Below are 15,777 nucleotides of genomic sequence, written 5' to 3' on the forward strand. Positions count from 1 at the left end.
GTTAACAGGGACATTGATAATATTTAAGATTTCTTTTAACTAAATTACAGATTTAACTTATTTTTGAAATGTTAAATTTTTATTTTTTATTTACCAAAAAACGACCTTTTACCCCTGTTAATAGCTTAGTGGTAGGAGTATATCAGTTGGATATATATTGATAGATATATAGTCAGTTAGATAGATAGATAAATAAACACCAGCTGACGTATATGGCAGGTCAACTCGTTCGGAAAAATATTTACCAGGGGGGGGGGGTACAGTACTCTTGGAGGTTTACGGTATTTTCTTACTTTCTAAATTAATATGTCTTTAAAACAAAAACCTTTTTTTTAATTTAGAGAGTCCCTCCCGTTTCTGTCTATAATCTGAAATGGCGCGCAAAATTTCAAATTTATCGGCTTCATATATGCGACTCTGATTGGTTGAATTTGATACACTTTTCAGGATAAAGTTAGTCTCGATATTGAAAAAAAGAGAGGATCAAGCATTAATCTCAATATCCACTATTCTAAAGTTTTCAGCTCTGGTTAACAAATATATATAGGGATTGCTAGATTTGCTACAGGCCTCTAAAGTTTTCCTATGGGTATTGAGAAAGGCCTCTATAGTTTTCCTACGGGTATTGAGAAAGGCCTCTATAGTTTTCCTACGGGTATTGAGAAAGGCCTCTATAGTTTTCCTATGGGTATTGAGAAAGGCCTCTATAGTTTTCCTATGGGTATTGAGAAAGGCCTCTATAGTTTTCCTACGGGTATTGAGAAAGGCCTCTATAGTTTTCCTACGGGTATTGAGAAAGGCCTCTATAGTTTTCCTATGGGTATTGAGAAAGGCCTCTATAGTTTTCCTATGGGTATTGAGAAAGGCCTCTATAGTTTTCCTACGGGTATTGAGAAAGGCCTCTATAGTTTTCCTACGGGTATTGAGAGAGGCCTCTATAGTTTTCCTACGGGTATTGAGAAAGGCCTCTATAGTTTTCTTACGGGTAATGAGAAAGGCCTCTATAGTTTTCCTACGGGTATTGAGAAAGGCCTCTATAGTTTTCCTACGGGTATTGAGAACAAACAATTATTTTTAATTTCAAATTTGTAACCGCAGAATTGTTTTATGTTCTAACTATCTAACACCATAATTTGATTCTAACTGTCGTCTTCCTTTTTCACAGTTTTATAAGTATTTCTGTAGATAATAAGCACGATTATAGACATTTTAAATTAAAGATTTCTTCAAAAAATTCATTTTGTATTTTTATTTTGAGCGAGAACCAGAAAATTGTGGAGGTAATGTCACATTCTTTTTTTTAAACAAGAAATATCTTTTTTCAAATTGCAATTTTTGCAACTGGTTTAGTTTTAGTTTGCGATATAACAAATAAAATTTTCCTAAGAACTTTTTTGTTCCATTTTGCATACTTAATTCTATATTTAAAAAAAGAAGCTTTTTTGTGTAATGGTAAATTCATTTCAGATATGTTTTTTTTGTATAATATATGCATAAATATATAAACCGACAGCCTAGAAATGGAAGAATAATATTGGTGTCGAGAGAGAAAATGAAACCAGACAAAGAATTCTACATTTTCTTAGATTTATCTTTATAGAGATATATTTGTAAACCGATTTATAGACTTCATTGTGTATTTACAAAATCCGCAAAATAGAATTGTATGTAAATGTCAAGCTTAAAGGGGGAAGGGGCTGTGTGACCCTCCAGACAAAGGTTGCAATGCCCCATTTCCAGCTTTGTCTTCTCAATTATAAATTAGATATCAAGGTTTTTGTTTATGTTCACGCACCTCTGACCCTTTAGTAAAAGTAAATTCAACCTAAAGTCTGACCACGTCAACCTTGTTGCACAGGCTAGTCCTCTTGAGTGTCTGCTTTATTTAGCCAATGTCCGGGCGATACAGTACAAACTGGGACCGGAAAGGTTGACCCGGCTCGGAAATTCAAATGTACTACGGCTGCCCGTGTGTTACCTGTTTTTTTCAAGGTTTCCCTGCAAAAGTTACTTGCGCCTCGTTTATAACAAGCAATGGAGAAACTAACAGATGTAAACACTTTTCGAGTTAGAAAAAAAGGGTCACTTTAAATTATGCTTACAGTCCATTTTACAAACTTTTATAGATTTCATTGCATACCGTTCTGATAAATAATTTTATAATTTAAATTATTTGTACTCTGAAATATACACAAAAGAATATTATTTTTACTCTAAAAATGAAAAGAATAAAAAATTGAAAATAAAATTTCCGAAATAAAAAATAAAAAATTTCGGATATAATTTTCGAGGCTCTTTTCTCATGGATTCTGATAATTTGATTCATAAAGTTTAAAGCTTTAAGCTCAAAGTTTAAAGTTTAAATCAAGCTTCTCATTCTTAAGGACTGATGATGATGTAAACATAACATCGAAATATATATTTCCAACTTTGAAGTTGTGCATTCTAAAGATAGAGAACACTTTTAACCAATTTGGATTTGTACAGTTTTAAGGAGTTTCACAAAAAAAAAACAGAAATTGTCTTATTCTTGGATTTTGCAGATGAATCAGTTTTTCTTACATACATTGAATTTAAATGGAATACGTTAACATTCAATACACCACCAATTAAAGATACACAACATACACGGGCAGCCATAGTATATTTGAATTTCCGAGCCGGGTCAACCTTTCCGGTCCCAGTTTGTACTGTATCGCCCGGACATTGGGTAAATAAAGCAGACACTCAATAGGACTAGCCGGTGCAACAAGGTTGACACGGTCAGGCTTTAGGTTTAATTTACTTTTACTAAAGGGTCAGAGGTGCATGCGTACGGAGTACGGACCCATTTATAAATTTTCCAAAAAAATAACATAGAGAAGAAATGTAACTTTGTTTTATCTTAAATGTGTTAAAATCTGACCATTTTCTTATTTTTCTTAGGTGTAGAAATTGCGTCATTGCTGACCCATTTATTTTTACAACCCATAAGTCGTAGACCTTATATATTTCAAACTATGTATTCTGTTAGATCAAATAATCAGGATTGAAATGACAAAAGTTTACACCATCATATTGCAAAGATTTATAGATTAGAAAAATAGAATTTATGGTTAAGACTCAATTCCTTTGCAAGACATAAAGATAATATTCTCTCTCTTTCTCGTGCACTGGACTAGACACTCCACATTACTAGTAAGACTTTGTGACATTTTAACTCCTCTACAGTTGTGATTTTCTGCATTTTCTTCAATAAGAGGAGCTCTGATATGAGACTTCAAAATTGTGTGTAATTTACTTTAGTTTAATGTGTCCCTAAATTTACTTTTGTTCAACGTGTCCCTAAATTTACTTTAGTTCAGCGTGTCCCTAAATTTACTTTAGTTCAGCGTGTCCCTAAATTTACTTTAGTTCAACGTGTCCCTAAATTTACTTTAGTTTAATGTGTCCCTAAATTTACTTTAGTTTATCGTGTCCCTAAATTTACTTTAGTTCAGCGTGTCCCTAAATTTACTTTTGTTCAACGTGTTCCTAAATTTACTTTAGTTCAGCGTGTCCCTAAATTTAAGATCTTTATTTAGACTTTTAGATTTTTTAAGAATTTACAGAATATTAATATTTATTTTTAATATCTCTAAAATCTTTTATATTTTTAATCATACCTCCATTTATTGAAGAGTTTTAGAGATTTGAGAAGAGAAAAATATTTTGGATTTCTAATATGTGACCAGACAAACTTAATCTTTATAATCCTTATATCTTTACAACATGATACAACATATAAATTATATTTCTAATACGTGACCAGACAAACTTAATCTTTATAATCCTTTTATCTTTACAACATGATACAACATTTGATATTTCAAACTTAGATTATTTGATTTTACATAATTCATAGTTTGAAATATATAAGTTAGTCCCTCCGTTTACCCGCGCTTGGTCGTAAATATTTGAGGCAAATTGGTCACGGGGTTCCTGAGTTATGATCGGACAAACAAACAAACAGACAGACACAAAGAGATTTCAATTTTATATATACATAAGATGATGCTCTATAAATATATCCCAGGGCTAATATTTCAGAATTGAAGAACAAGAAAATGAAAGAAAAGGAAATTAAATTTTGATAAATGTTTGTTATTTTTTTCTCACAAACACTCTTTTTGCACTTTAAGGGATGGTAAGCGTGTTTTCGTCCATGTAAAGATGGCAATGCCTGATTCACAGAAGTGCCTTGAAAACCTATTAACAATTAATAATTTGGAAATAAATGAAAATAATAGCTTCTAAATAAACTTGCACTGCGAGGACACAAAGACACACGAGTAATGTCGCATATAATGTTCAGTTCAAAACCCCCATTTTAATTTGTAAATAATATTTTTTTTAATAGTTTAATTATAAATATGTCCTTCTCTTTTGACTGGTTTATAGATATAGACATATAATAGATGGCACACCATAGTCTCAGTAGATGTAAATATGTCCATTTAGTGTATAGCCCCAATTGAAGGATTCATAACTCTGATTGGATAATGAGATAGATAGAAAGTTAGATGTTACAGCCATACAATTTCTATTGGTTCAGAATATACAAAAACACATGACTGAACACTGATTGGATCAATCGCTAATGGACTCGGAATACAGGAGTGAGCATTATACCCAATGCCCAAGATAGACATGTTTATGTTTCTTTCAAAAACTGTTTGTTTTTTTCAGTTACGGGTGACTGCAAAAGTGACTTGCGCATTTCCTGTTTATAAGAAACAATTGAGAAACTATTAAACTTTTTCGAGCCAGGAAAACGACTATATATCTTCCACATTTGTTATTAGATTCAGGTTCCAAGGGTACTGGTGTAAATATATTTATCAGATTCAGGTTCCAAGGATACTGGTATAAATATATTTATCAGATTCAGGTTCCAAGGGTACTGGTGTGTAAATATTTTTATCAGATTCAGGTTCCAAGGATACTTATCAAATTCAGGTTCCCAGGGTACTGATGGTGTAAATTTAGGGCATTTTATCTTTGAACTTAAACTTACGCTTACAGTCCCTTTAAATTGGTATCTAATAGAACCCCTCCCCCTGATAGACATGTCGATTATGGTATAAGCAAATCTTTTCTTGTCTTTCTCTACTTTTGATGTAAAACTAAACTAATCTTAGTCCAGTGTGTTATATATAAATCTCCAGTGTTATATATATATCTCCAGTGTGCTATAAATATCTCCAGTGTGTTATATATATCTCCAGTGTGTTATAAATATCTCCAGTGTGTTATATATACCTCCAGTGTGTTATATATATCTCCAGTGTGTTATATAAATATCTCCAGTGTGTTATATATATCTCCAGTGAGATGTCTAAAGTTAATATTGTACACCATGCTTTAGATTATATTCATCAGCTAATGTACATGTTGAATGCTCCACAATATTCACCGAACCCGGGATATTCACCAGAATTATATCATCAATTCACCACACAACAGCATATTCATTATTCACAAGGCTCAGATATTCATTCTTCAAATTCATTTTCCCAGTGATCTGCTTATATTTTCTTGATTAACCCTATGCAGCCGGCCGGTCGGAATGGTGGTGGTCTGCTTGTTCTGTGGTCAAAGAATGTCCCTTAAATTGCCCCTAAGTTTGTTTAATGATCTGGTGTGGGTTGAGTCAGGTGTTGAAAACCCCTCAAATTTTAGATTTTCCGGAACCAAAGAAAAGGGTATCTTTAAAACCGTCTCAGGAGGGCCGACAAGGAGTTACAAATTGAAATAGAGGGGGGGGGAGGGAGTGAAGGGAGCAAGGGGGTAGGGACAGGTGTGTTTACCCTATCAACAGGCCTCGCACTTTCCTAGGTTTAATTATAATAATTAAAAAGTTATTGTCGGGACGCCATGTTTGTTTCTCGCAAACAATACTTATCAGATTTCAAAGCGCGGCCATCACGCGCGCCATGCTAAAGTAAATTACACTAAAATTTTTAAATGTTTTGAATTATAACTCCACTTCTTAAAGAGCTTATGAGAAAAACACACATGTTGTGAATTTCTAATATGTAACAAGAAAAAGCATTACTGGAGGATCTACAATGTCACAAAACTGTACCAGTAAATGCCATTATCTATATTGTTTAAATCAAGGAACTATATACAGGAACGCCCAACTCAGCTATACGCAAATTGTGTACTGCACACTGTGGGAGGAATGTTAACAAACCAATTGCCCCCCCGAAGTTCTACAGCTCTGATTAAAGCTCTCAGTCCAACAAATAGTCCAACAAAGTTCCTGGTCTTTATATTTCTTGGTATAAATTAACTGAATTGTCTGTGAAATTAAAAACTGAAATTTTCAAAAATTGACACAGCTAACTTGTAGGACCCCGAAGTTGAAGGGAAAGGTCTACAGCTCTGATGTGATATTACAGTCCAACAAAAAAGATATGGCGGTTCCTGGTCTTTATATTTCTTGGTATAAATTAACTGAATTGTCTGTGAAATTAAAAACTGAAATTTTCAAAAATTGACACAGCTAACTTGTAGGTAAGAATATAAATAGGTAAGGATAGGAATAATATATAATTCTTATCGCAAAGAAAATTAAACATCCATGAAAAATAAATTTTAATGTTTTACAATTTCAAGGTTTGTTTTCAAGCCATAATCTCTTAAAACCAATAAAATTTACGGAGCTTTGGAAAACTTTTCATTGAGAATTTCTCGTCGAAAAATAGAAAATATTTGTTTTATTTTAAATAAAGGAATTGAGTTTTTGCCACAAACTCAAAATTTTAAATCCCTATATCTTTGAAATTTGATGATGTAAACCTTTGATATTTCAAACTTAGACTATTTGATCTTGCAGAATTGATAGTTTGAAATATCAAATGCCTACAATATCGGGTTGCAAAGAGAAAGGAATAAAATAAGGAATAAACTGAGAGGTTTCCAACGATTTGTGTGACTATTTTTATTGATTCCTATGTAAGGGTCCAAAAGAAAAAGGGGTGCTGAAAAACAAGTTGAGTTCATACGGAACTACTGGTTCAACTTTGAGACCTCATAACTCGTCTCTGTTTTTTAACAATTTACTTTTAATAAAATTTTGGTTATTTACTTCACTGTTCATGATTTTCAGAATTCACACTTAAATTCATGGGACTTTGTGACCTCGTAGTTACTTTAGTATTGTCTAAACGGACAAGTATGAGAACAGCCGATTTATTTGTTACATAATTAAATTTTAAAAAAACTTATGTTTTCTCAATAGCTCTTCGATAAAAGAAGCTATGAGAAAAAATTTAAGAATTCAATCTAAAGTAAAATTAACTTTAATTTAATTAAAAATATTTCGAACCCTTTTTTTTTCTTTCTAATCTGTAAAGCGCATTTTTCTCGTTCTAGAGGAACTACGAGGTCGTAAAATCGAACCAGTAATGTCGCCTGCATTTGGTATTCACTTTTTTGTGATGTATTACGTATTCTCTGCTCCCATTCTATTCATCTATTCATCTGTAGTTCATCATTGAAAGCTAGTACACTATATTAAAGGTACCGCGAACTCAAGAAAGTTAGGGGGCATCTATTGTTTAGGGGACACTTAGGGTCGGTGTTGAATGAAGGGGGATGGTGTAAGGAGGGAGGGAGGAGGGGGGGGAGGGTAGGCGCGTGGTTCCCAGTGGGTGGTTGGATTAATAAATAGTTCCTTATATTTAGTCTTAATCCTGGGGTAATAGCATGCTCAATAATAGGACAATAAGTAAAGGAAAAAGAAAAAAAGGAAGGTGAGAGGGGGGGGAGGAGGAGAGGGAGGGGGACTGGAAAAAGAGTAATGCAAGGAATGAAATAAAAACTACAAGAAAAAAGACACTCTATCGTTGATTCGAAGATTGTTATTTATTTTTTACCATTATTATTTTTGTAACTTTTTAAAATAAGAAAATTAGATGTTTTACTACAGTAGTCGACGCCATATATAAATAAAATAAATATGAATTTTTTTAAACAATACATATAAGTTCCCTTACAAGCATTTTTAATTACAAGTTTACAAGTAAACAAAAAGAAGCTAATAGTTGGCACTTCTCTTAGTTTACATGTTTATGCTTGGGTGTCTGTTTCTTTGTTTGTATCCAATAAACGTCAAAACGGCTGAACCGATCAAACCGAAATTTTTGTGGGACATCACGTGACCACAGGGAAGGTTTATGAATGATAAAAATTTAAAAAAATGTGTTTTGAAGGTTTTTAATTTTGTAAAAAATTTAAATTCTTTAAAATCCGCGAATTTTTTTTAAATCGACAAAAAAAATTTCTTCTTTGTTTTAAAATGTAAACAAAAAGAACATGTTCACAATTTAAATAGAAGATGGGAAGCCTAGAAAGAAGGGCGGGTAAATATGTCACGCAGAATTTGTTTATCATATATAGTTTTACAAAAAAAAGATGAAAAATCAATATACTAATTATTACTCGTGTTACATAATATATTTATCATTAATTATTACCTGTCACATAACATATTTATTATATCAGTAAATACATTATAATTATAGAATTATTCAACAATTAATACATAAATTCAAAATTGTACTAGTTCTTGAAAATTCGGAATTTTCCATGTAAGCTCAAAAGTCGAAAGGGACTAATATTTCAATTGTTTCTTAACTGAAGTTTTTCTCCGATAAGATCTATCTTATTTATCTTTATTTTACAGACAAACCTTTACAACCTGATATGATAGTATTAACTGTTAATACTCAAACTATAGATTACGTTATGTATAGTTTAAAAAATCTAGGGTCTACAACATTAGGTTGCATAAAAAATAAGAGTTTGCTGCAAAGACACAATTTCTTTACTAAACTATCATTTCCAAATTGTAGAAAATAGATTGCTGTCGAGAACTGTGTTAAAAGTAAAATTGGGCACTTTTCACTTTTTCACTTTTCACTTTTTCATTATAAAAATGCTAAAATTCATTTGCTTGTACCATTCCAAAAAATTTTTGATAGAATTTCAAAAAAATTTGAAGAATTTTTTTTGTTATAATTTTTAAGTTCATTTAGATTTTTGGTGAAGATAAAAGCAGTAATGTAAGCGTCAAAATAATATAGGTTAGGAATCAAAATATCCGCGCCGAGTTTTTGCAAAAATAATTGTCAGTTCGCATCAAAAAAATAGCTATATATTAAGGAGTCTAAAACACCTTCCTTAATAACCATTTCAAACTTGAGTTAAATCAATTTATTATTGATTATTTATTTTTTCAATTTTGTTCTTAAATAAATATTGCTTCTTAGTTTCATGCTGTATAACTTTTTGGCTGGTTTTAAAAGAGATTTGACTTTAAGTCATGTGTAATGATAGAGTTCAGGACATTTTTTTCTCATGAAGCTTTGATTATAAACTGGGGTTATTTGTTCGATTCAGAAATTATTCAAAAATTCTTATATGTTAAAAAAAATAAGCTTGAATCCTTGAAACTGAAATTCGTGAATCATCAAACGTAGAGCAAATATGTAGAAAAAGCGATAAGGAATTAAAATTACATAGTTATAATGATCTGAAAATTACTCGAGAAAATTGTGAAAATGATTCAAATTATGATATTAAATAACGTAGAAGAATGGGAAAGAATGAAAGAAAGGATTGAAAATATGTATTTACGCTAGATATTAGATTATGTATGTATATATAGACTTTGAGCAATCTGGAATTTTGCAATGACGGCACCTATGTTCTACAATGTATCTATATATATATACACGCCATGTTTATACTGTACTATTTCAAAACATGTTTTTTCATAATTGGTATAAATACTATTCTTCAATTGGCACTTTGCAATTTATATCATACAATTTCTAGGGTGCCTCTACATGGTTTGGACTACAATGAAAACCAGAAACACCTGGAATAGGAAGACGACTTCAGACACAAGTTATGACTTTAATTAGCCCAATTATCATGCGACTAGAAAATGTGCAGTGTAGACAGACCCATTTAACTTATTGAGTGATTTCATATTATTTGCTGTGTAACAACATTCAATACACTTAATTATTGTCTCCTATTTCACAGTTTTTAGATTCTCACTCTATATTTAATACTTTCCTGTTTAGTAGACTGAATCAAGAACTGTTTGAAAAAAAATCTTGAAGTTGTTCGCTCTCCATGTTGGCTCTTATATGTGATGAGTTACAATTCTAATCATAATAAAGGTGAGGAAAACAATTTTTTTTGTAATAACTCTTTTATTTATTAACAAATTTTTATGAACCTTTGGAATGTAATCGAACAAAACGTTTGCATAATCAATCTTGAGAGAGAAAATCTTCCAAAAAAAATTGTTTCGCGGATTTTTCAATCTTGTACAAAAAAAAATGTTTTTTACTCACCTTGATATATAGTTTTTATTGAATATTCTATATACCAGCTCACTATAGTGAATATAAAATATTCTGTACCTGCTCGCCTATTGTTTATTGTGTACCGACCCGGTAGTTGGTTGACCCGCGCGCAGGTGTGGTTAATTCTCTAGCTGTGTGGGTCAAACTTAAATCAGTTGTTTGTTGACCCTCAACTGAAGCACATCTCTACACTCTCTATTTTTAGTACGCTGCAATAGATTACAAAATGGTGGCTCGTTCTAAATTAGTAGCTTATCATCCAGTCCATGGCTACCCTATACACCCAACACAGGATCTAAAAACTATTAAGAGAAATGCTAGAGAGAGAAACAGAGTTGAAACTGTTAATAGAAGTTTTGAAACCTTAAGACAACATGTACCAACTGCTCTACAGTACAAGAAGATGTCTAAAGTTAATATTGTACACCATGCTTTGGATTATATTCATCAGCTAATGTACATATTGAATGCTCCACAATATTCACCGAACCCGGGATATTCACCAGAATTATATCATCAATTCACCACACAACAGCACATTCATTATTCACAAGGCTCAGATATTCATTCTTCAAATTCATTTTCCCATTCATCAAGTCCTGCAGTGAGTTCTAATTTAGTGTCTTCTTCAACACATCTTTGGAGACAACAGCAACAGCTGACTTCGCCGGCAATCAGCTGTGATTCTGCGTACAGCCAGTCGTCACTGTACAGTCCTGATTCTGCGTACTGTAGTGCGGCAAGCCAGAGACTCCATGAACCAAGTGTACATAGTGAACAAACAGCTGACATTGTACAAAAACAGGTGTCGGATCACCTGAACTTGTATAATAAAGTTGATTTACCAAGCCAAACCAAATTGTACAATTCTGAGAAAATCTCCGAGATGAGTCAATCCAAGCAGTACATTTTGGAGAAAATCTGCGAACCAATGGAGTTAAAACAGTACAGCTCAGAGGAAGACGACGTTTTAGATGCTATTGTAGAATGGCAGTCTGTCTAAAACAATTCGCTCTTTAATCTTATACTTGGCTGTGAAATATTTAATAGTTATGCTATCATTATTATGTAATTAACCATCTTTGAAATATATGTAAATTTGAAAACTTCGTATTTTTCTTTTTTTTTACTCTGTTTATTGTTATTGTTGGCTCCAGGTTTACTTTGATCTGAAATATTTTCAATTTTCTCCAGAGCAAGGAATAGATGAGACAGTTTTTAGACATTTTGACATTTACCGGAACAAATAAAAAGTTGTCAACCATTGTCCTCATGCATGTTTATAATATTTGCATAAATATGAAAACTGAAGATTTTTTATTAAATAAATATGATACTCAAAAAGAATGAGACTTCAGAGACGACTTCACGGATTTTTAACTGTCTTTTTCTTCATATTCACGGTTTAAATTTCTTTCTGTCTTTGCTAAATCGATATATAAGTCACCATGGGACTTTATTTCAGGCAAACTACTTGATTATACCCCGGGATTGTTATATTAGATAGGTTTCAGGTCGTCTTTATAGTCTCATGCTTTGTGAGTAACCCTGTACATAAACGATGGAGAGATGAATGTTTTTTCTGACCCTCCATATAAAGAGTTACATGTTCTATTTGCACAAGTACCCTTTAATCTTTTCATATTGTTATCTTATCAATGATAAATGAAAATTCAACTTTTTCTCTTAGAAAATTTTGGTTTCCAAATAGATAATCAAGTACAATAGGTGGCAACAGAGAAATGGACCAATTATACACAACGCAACAAGTGTCAAATATAACTTGGAAGCCACACTTTTCTCCCATTAGTGACATGTTTTCCAAGATTAAGTAAATAAGTGTAAACACAGTAAATAAAGAACGCATAAAGGTACACTTATTTTAAGATAATCACTTTATAATAAAATTATCACTATTATTATTAAATTTGTCGGACACAAAAACAGAGGTGACACTTGTGACGTAAGAATACAGCTGTACTGACTGAGAGTGTAAAAATGCTACGTTGCCTTCTATTGTACTAGAATCTATTTGAGTTTCTCTATAAGATTTATAAAACAGAATCTATGAAAAAAATGTAAATCTTAAAGTTTAAAGGGCAAGGGCACTCATTGTTATTAGGAAATAAAAGTACTCTCTAAGGAGAGATTTAGTGTCTACAGTAGTTTTAAAAATCATATATCTAAACAACTCTAAAAAGATTAAATATTTTATTATATATTGAAAAATTGACGAAAATCTACAAAAAAATAAGATATTTTTTTTCTGGAAAAACAAGTAACATACTTTACTGATTATGAAACTGCAAAAAATTCTTCTTCAAAAATTTAATCAAATATATGACAAGAGAAAAATAAGGCTTTTCAATAATTGTTTCCATTTTTGTTTTTGTTTTTGTTTTTGTTTTTGAATTTCTATGGGTTTCAATGATTTGCATATAAAAACTATATGGCATTACACTACCTACTATTGGTACGACTTTGTGACCAAAAAATCAAAACATTTTTGTTCTTCTCAAATGTAATCATTGAAAACAACATTGAATTACTTGGTTAATTAAAGGGATATTGAAAAAGAAGCAAATTTTGTTTGACAATCAAGAGACTATTTTGAAAACCTTCTTTGATCTTCAAAAAAAGTAGTTTCTGGTATTAGATTGTTAAATTTACAATAACTTTACAAAGAAAATATCGTATCGTATGTGTCAAACTCAAATTGGGTTGACAAATAAATGCTGCAAACTTTTTCAAAGATTAAAGACGATTGTATATTAGAATGGTCAAAAAAAATTTATTTTTGTTGTGAATATCACTGTTATGATTAAGGAAGATGAAAAATTTTATTCTTTATCCTATATTATGTGTAAGAAATAGAATAATTGATTTTTTTTTATAAAATATACAGGATGTCCAAAAAAGGAGAGGTAACCATTTGATATCTCCTAAATATTTCTAATCGAATGGTGTAAACTGAAGCCTATCATCATTCCTGTAACTTTTACTTAAGTCTGAAGTTTTGGAATTCCTTAAATTCGAAATAATTATTTATTTTAAATTAAAAAAAAATACATTTAATCTTTAACGCATTATATTAAAATACAAAGGCAGAACTAGCAAATGAAAGTGTAATATCGAGCAAAAATATAATTTAACCCATTACCCCCTTTTACTTTCTGCGAACACTCCCTTTAAGATTATAGTTTATAAGTTCTAAATAAGTTTAAGTATACAGGGTGTTCAAATAAACATGGGAATTCAGTGACGAATTCGATATCGTCTTTGTTATGAATTAGCATTTATGGTATCACTATACTAAATCAAAGAATTATTTTAAAAGACGATATCACTGAATTCCCATGTTTATTGGGACACCCTGTAGTATAAATGTAATGTAGAGGTTATACTGGGGTTTTGTATGTGTTTTGATTTATTACTTTCTGTATTCTTTTCCAATAGTTTGGAATATTTATTCCATAGAGTATATTTTTATATTCAGGTTTATTCTCTAAACACGTTATTTTTCTTTTCAAACCTGCAAAACTGGTGTTCAGGGGGGGGGGNCTTTGAACTCCCTTTCAGGCTGAAAGGGACTCAAAGATTCATACCGAGAGATTCTTTTAATTCCTCTCTATATATTCTATTCTCTATGCCCCCATCCTTCTTTACAATTTTAGTTTTAATATATTTCAGTTTTTATTTTTACCAATTACAAATATTAAAATTTAAGAGAAAATAATAATTTAATTATTAATTAGTTTCCAAAATAAACAAACAGATTGGGAGGGAGGGGCGGAAAAGAGGCGTGGCATCTCGAGGACGGGGTGTCGAATTTCAAGTTGAATATTGAAGACAAGATGGGTTGGTAGCTGAAGGTGGGGTGGAGGGGAGCAATGATAAGTCTTGAATTTTGACTAACTAAACTTGATTTTTTAAATGTGTTAGTTATTAAAGTAAAAATGGTTCAGGATCAGCTTGCAAAGATTAAAAAGCTTTTATATCAAAAATCATTGAATGTTTGAATTGGCTAATGTAAGGGTTATAGGTTGATAAAGGGGGGGCCGGGGGTTCGTTGGTTTTTGAAATTAAGATTTTGACAATTGAAACGGATAAAACGCACAAAATCATAAAGAAATCTAAAGAATTCGCAAATGAAGATTTGAAGAGTGTAAATTATTGAACTTCTATGGTGTAAATTGTGGTACTCCTATGGTGAAAATTGTTGTACTAATAATGGTGTAAATTATTGAACTTATATGGTGTAAATTGTTGTACTTCTATGGTGTGAATTGTTGTACTTTTATGTTGTAAATTGTTGTAATTCTTTGGTGTGAATTGTTGTACTTCTATGGTGTAAATTTTTGTACTTATATGGTGTAAATTGTTGCACTTCTATGGTGTAAATTGTTGTACTTCTATGGTGTAAATTGTTGTACTTTTATGTTGTAAATTGTTGTACTTTTATGGTGTAAATTGTTGTACTTTTATGTTGTAAATTGTTGTACTTCTATGGTGAATTGTTGTACTTCTATGGTGTAAATTGTTGTACTTCTATGGTGTGAATTATTGTACTTCTATGGTGTAAATTGTTGTACTTCTATGGTGTAAATTGTTGTACTTTTATGTTGTAAATTGTTGTACGTCTATGGTGTGAATTGTTGTACTTCTATAGCGTGAATTGTTGTACATAAATTGTTCGGAGAGCAAAATTCTAAAACGCAAAGATGGATTTAAACATAGTTTACATCGAATCAAACTTCTTCTCTTTACATTTGTATTGAACTCTAATTTTATAAAACTTATATCTTAGCAACCTAATGTTGTAAACCTTTCATATTTCAAATTTTGATTTCTTAAAGGGACTGTACGCGTAATTTCAAGTGACCCTCCATCACTGAGATATTGTCAACTCTCAAATTTTATCATTAAAATTCTGAGACAGCTTTGACTTTTAAAGTGTCGCAACGCCTCGGCCATTGATTTTGCCTGGTCAACTCACTTATACTTTTTCATAGCCATAGACAAATATATTTTAGAATTGCAACATTCTTGTTTCTAGCTAGAGTTTTAAAGTAGTAATTAGGCCAAATACTGCTTGATTTTTATGTGAAAGCGTGCCCATCTTGGTTTACAGTGCCATGCAAATATGGCAATGCTCGATTCACAACGGTACTGTCTGACGCTTTCTCCAATCAAGTATGAATTAGGTATCAATGTTTGTTTCTTAAATACAAATTATTTTTAATTGCAGGATCTACATTAAAGTGATAAACATGAATTATCAGAATTTAAACCTTTATTCCTGGGATAAACACACAATGCCTTCCACATACTTAGGCAGATAAATGTGTCAATGATACCATTGTGAATG

General features: G+C 31.5%; 1 protein-coding gene across 1 annotated transcript; it reads left to right on the plus strand.

The window, feature by feature from the left end:
• The first annotated feature begins 10,635 nt into the window (after positions 1 to 10,635).
• LOC111711867 (achaete-scute complex protein T4) lies at positions 10,636 to 11,412 on the plus strand. Its single transcript, XM_023486327.1, has one exon. The coding sequence runs from the start codon at positions 10,636 to 10,638 to the stop codon at positions 11,410 to 11,412; it is 777 nt and encodes a 258-aa protein (XP_023342095.1).
• The last annotated feature ends 4,365 nt before the right edge of the window (positions 11,413 to 15,777 follow it).

Source organism: Eurytemora carolleeae, unplaced genomic scaffold, assembly GCF_000591075.1.
Source record: "Eurytemora carolleeae unplaced genomic scaffold, Eaff_2.0 scaffold722, whole genome shotgun sequence".
Taxonomy (NCBI): domain Eukaryota; kingdom Metazoa; phylum Arthropoda; class Copepoda; order Calanoida; family Temoridae; genus Eurytemora; species Eurytemora carolleeae.

Excerpts from the sequence above, each read along its gene's own strand:
- LOC111711867 (XM_023486327.1), top strand. The coding sequence starts at position 10,636 with ATGGTGGCTCGTTCTAAATTAGTAGCTTATCATCCAGTCCATGGCTAC.